Consider the following 4,756-nt stretch of genomic DNA (forward strand, 5'->3'; position numbering starts at 1 on the left):
ATACATGCTTACTCTACTTTTGTGCTTTTCCTTAAGGGTCCTCTTTTGGTCTGCTGGAGTATATGTGCTGTTCTAGGTAGATCTTCAGTCTGGTCTTGTATGGCTGTTCTTGCATTATTTATATATTAAATTAGAATGTGACCTTTTTTTCATAAGATTTCAGAATCCCTTGAGTGGGAAGGGCCTCAGGAGGTTTGAGGTCCAACCTCCTGCCCAAAGCAGGGCCTTTCCAGCTGCTCCCCAGACTGTATTGTTGCAATACTATTCTTGTATTTCCAGCCTGTGAATCTATGCATTTGTGTACTGAAGGTATATGTGAAGACTTCCTGGAACGTAAAAATGATGGTACTGGGGTTTTTTTTGTTTTGTCAACAAACTCTGCAGAAGATCTCAAAGGCAGCTGAAGAACTTTAGAATAACATTCTTATCACTGAGATATTAAACAGATGTCTGCACAGTAATTTGCATAAATCACTATTAGAGAAGTTTTGCATTTATATTTTAGTCACAGAATTACAGAAATCACATTCCTCAAAACATTGCCATTTTGGCAGCTGCATCAATATTGACATGTTTTCTAACACTTGAATGTCTGAAGGGATATTTAATGCCTCTTGTTGCTCCCATGATAAACTCTGTTGCCAAGCTGACGTTTTATTAAATGGTAGTATGTTTTCTTTACTTATGTACTAAAATTACTGTGTCAATTGTTGATTAATACAGAAAATGATGTTAATATTATTGAGAAATGCGCTGGCTCTTCTGCCAGCTCTTCTGCCCAGCTGTAGAAAAACTAGAGCAGGGTGAAAAACAGAGGAGCAGCTTTTTTTGTTACATACACCTTGGTAAATTTTCTAAGATCAACATCTGTTTAGTTATCCACTAGACAAGTGAGGCTTGAAGAAAAATAATTCTTCTTCCTATTATTCTGAAACAGAATTTTTGTGACTCAGAACATTCCAGTAATTAAGGTTCTATAAATTTGCATGGGTATTTATTTATTTTTAGCTTTCTATGTTTTTGAATAAGTGAGTGCTGTAATCGGAAGAAATGCATTCAACATAAGACTGAAAAAAATTCTCTCATCACATTGCCTCAATTCTGAGTGTTTCTAGCATGAGACATGGGAATCTTGCATGGGTTTGGGCCTTTGCGTAAATGTGGACTCATTTCTTGTGGTTCTTTCCCTTTCTGATCGTATCAGTAATGCTGACTAAATCCTTTGAAGAAACTTACTCAGTTTTGTAAAGCACTTTTCTACAGCATTATTTGGAGTCAAGCGTTATCGTACAGGATTGTACAATGAATGCAAATGCTTGTACAGGTTAAATAACTTTAAAAAAATTGGCCAGTGACACTTGATGTAGACCTTGGCCATGTTTTACAAACTCTGGCTTTCTGCAGATGCCTTGTATTGACCCAGATGAGCACAGCTCCCAGTTCCCCAATTTCCCCATGTCCAGTACCCTGTCACGTTCAACATGAATGACAGCCTGGTGTTCCCACGCTCTGAGCTATACTGTGTTTCTCTAAGCTGTACTGTATTTCACGTGAGAGGGATACACCAGCATAATATTGCTCATCCTTCCTCAATTCTGCTCAGAACTGCAAGACTGTTCTTCAAAGCTGAACATAAATTATCATTCCACCCTCTAGGGTTCATCTAACATGTTCATCTAACCTATTACAACTAAACCTCATTGCCTCACTAGAAGGCTGAATGTGACGGACACCATACAACAACAGATCCTTCAGCTGGTGCCAAGAAGATGTGTTGGAGCGTAGGGCTGTTGTGGAGAAGTGCTGAGTGGAGGTGGAGTAGCTGTTAAGAACAGATGTAACGATGTGCAGAGGAAAACGGAGAGGAGCGGAGGTGCAGGTGTTAGCTTGCAGGGGCATGGGTGGGAGGGAGGACTGATGAGGAAGCATTTATATATTATGTGTCATTCAGGAAAAGGGTGAAGAAGAGCTTTTGGCAAACAGATTAAACTTTCTTTACCCACAGAGCAATAGCAAGTTGTTTTGACAGTTCATGTACTCCGCAACAGACCTCTGTGGCTTCTTGCGTGGTATCAGTAACAAGCAGGCTTTCCAGTGTTTTTTCTACATAGTCTATCTCTCATCCTAGCTTTGCTTTGGTCCCTCAAAAGTAAGAAATTAAAAGGTTTCTTTTTCTTCCAGAATTTGAGGTTTCTGAAGAAATTTGGTTAGTTTCTTAGTAACTCACTTTTTTTCCACTAGAGCTGGAGGCAGAAGTTGGTCTTTTAATTGACTTAACTTTGCTGGTGAATGAGAATCATCTTTCTTTACAAGCATGCCACTCAGAGGATTGAGTTTTAGACAGTCAAGAAACCTGGGCTCATTTATGCTATATTTAGGTGATGATTTTGAGGAAATTAAATTGTATGGGGTTTATTTTTTTTTTCTTGTTTGGTTGATCAGTTTCAGGTTTTATTTGTTCAAATTTATCACAGCCTTGTAGAGCTCATCGAGTCCAGATTGCCATAGACTCATAGAATGATTTGGGTTGGAAGGGAGCTTAAAGGTCATCCAGTTCTAACCCCCCTGTCATGAGCAGGGACACCTTCAGGTTGCTCAAAGCCCCATCCAGCATGGCCTTGAACACTTCCACGGAGGGGACATTCACAACTTCTCTGGGCAACCTGCTCCTTCACTACCCTCACAGGGAAGTATTTCTTCCTTACTCTAGTCTAAATCTACCCTCTTTCCATCTAAAACCATTACCCCTCATCCTATCACTACACTCCCTGATAAAGAGTCCCTCCCCATTTTTCTTGCAGGCCCGCTTTAAGTACTGGAAGTCTGCTAGAAAGTGTCTCTGAAGTCTTGCTTCTCCAGGCTGAACAACCCCAGCTCTCTCAGCCTGTTCTCTTAGGGGAGGTGCTTCAGCCTCCTGATTATCTTTGTGGCCCTCCTCTGGACCAGCTTGAGCAGGGCATGTCTTCCTTATGCTGGGAGCCCCAGAGCTGAACACCGTACTCCAGGTGGGGTCTTATGTGGGTAGAGGGGAAGAATCACCTCCCTCGACCTGCTGGTCACACTTCTCTTGATGCAGCCTGGGATACGATTGGGTTTGTGGGCTCTGAGTTTGCATTGCTGCCTCCTGTCCAGGTTTTCACCCACCAGCTTCCCCAAGTCCTCCTCAGCTGGGCTGCTCTCAGTCCACTTACTGCCCAGTCTGTATTTGTGCTTGTGTCCCAGCCGCTTGAGGTTTTCTTAACGAGAAATGTGACATGCATTCTATTAATGCCTGCAGTGAGACAAGAACAGCAACAAAACTGTAAGATCCTGTTTTATTGATACCACCTAAAGTTTTGTAATGTCTCTGGAGTACGGTGGGTCTTACAGGCTTTGTCTTTTTACTGCATTTCTACCCAGTCTGATAATTCTTTTGTGACACAATGTAAAAAGTGTTCATAGTTAGAGAAGTCACTTCTAGTTGAAAATAAAGGATGTAGTGTTACCAGCATATGAACTGTAAAAAAAAAAAAAAAAAAGGAAAAAAAAAGCTTTTATAGTTTTTTTTCTTCCCTCTTTGAAAACAATAGGGAGAGAATGGCTGCTTTAGTATCATAGAAACTACAATGCTAATTTTCAAACAGTTTCCAACATTAATGTTTTCCTCAGAAAAGCAGAGACAAAACAAGCAAGAGACGATGAAGGGGGAGACAACATTGTCTTCTTAAGGCAAAGCACTGTATAAAACTTGCTGTCCACCAAACTATTTATAAGCCGCTCTGACCCCTTTATTCTGAACTGGTGCTTCTGACTGCTTATAAAATCTTCCTCTTTTTCATATAAGAAAATACCTAAACAGCACCTTGGTATGTGGCATTATATGAGAATCTTGATGAGAAAAAGTTTCATCCTTTGGCCTCCAGGTGACCTTAAGTAAAAAACCAATGCTTGTGGAAGTTACAAATGCTGAAAATCCACATTGATGATTTTATTTTATTTCTTATTACAGGTATTACTATGATGGAGACATGATCTGCAAAGTGCAAGGCAAGAGGTTTGTGTACAAATTTGTCTGCGACTTGAAAACTCTTATTGGATACAGTGCAGCAGAGTTGAATCGGTTGGTCACAGAGTGTGAGCAGAAGAAACTAGCCAAGATGCAGCTCCACAGCATTGCACAGCCAGTTACAGCAGTGGCACTAGCTACAGCATCCCTGCAAACGGAGAAAGATAATTAAGCAGTAGGACCTGAAAGTGGGAGCCTGGGGCCTTTCCTGTATAACCAGAGCAGCTGCTGCTCTTACCTTTATCGGAATTGGAAACTTCTTTTGTTTCTTGACAATACAATATAGAGCATGATTTTCTATAAAGAACTGGGACTTGCATAAATTTGGATCTTTTAACAGCATATATTTCAACATAAGTTAAGGGATCACCATAGCTCCTGCAACTTTGAGTCAGGGCCTCTATGATAATGCAGTCTAAAGTTGGTGAGAAAGGTTGAACTGGTCAGCGCTCTGAGTCCACAGCTGTACAAAGGAGTTTTTGCAGCACATTTAACAAAAACGAAGTTCCTTCAGGCAGCAGTTGTCTGAACTCAGTCCTTTCTAGTCTTTTGTTCTCTGCTGAATTACCAAATGGTATTTGATGCTCTCAAAGTTGAGCATGTTCGTTATTCTCGTTTAACCAAGCAGAGCCAAAAGACGAGTTAAATGTAACAAAGCATCAGGTTCTTAAAATACCTTCTGTTTCTCTAAGGAAAGGAAACTAAGACTAG

The 4,756-nt window shown here is 40.6% G+C and overlaps 1 protein-coding gene across 1 annotated transcript in view; it reads left to right on the top strand.

Annotated features, from left to right (window-relative positions):
- The window catches only part of LOC104497811 (GA-binding protein alpha chain-like), a 6,156-nt gene extending 1,626 nt beyond the window's left edge, over positions 1–4,530 (top strand). The window contains exon 2 of the mRNA XM_010141099.1: positions 3,989–4,530. Within this exon, the coding sequence (XP_010139401.1) occupies positions 3,989–4,217 (229 nt within the window). The 3' untranslated portion in view covers positions 4,218–4,530. The remainder of the gene's footprint in view (positions 1–3,988) is intronic.
- Positions 4,531–4,756: the final 226 nt, after the last annotated feature.

This window comes from Buceros rhinoceros, unplaced genomic scaffold (genome assembly GCF_000710305.1).
Source record: "Buceros rhinoceros silvestris isolate BGI_N320 unplaced genomic scaffold, ASM71030v1 scaffold17708, whole genome shotgun sequence".
In the NCBI taxonomy this organism is placed as follows: domain Eukaryota; kingdom Metazoa; phylum Chordata; class Aves; order Bucerotiformes; family Bucerotidae; genus Buceros; species Buceros rhinoceros.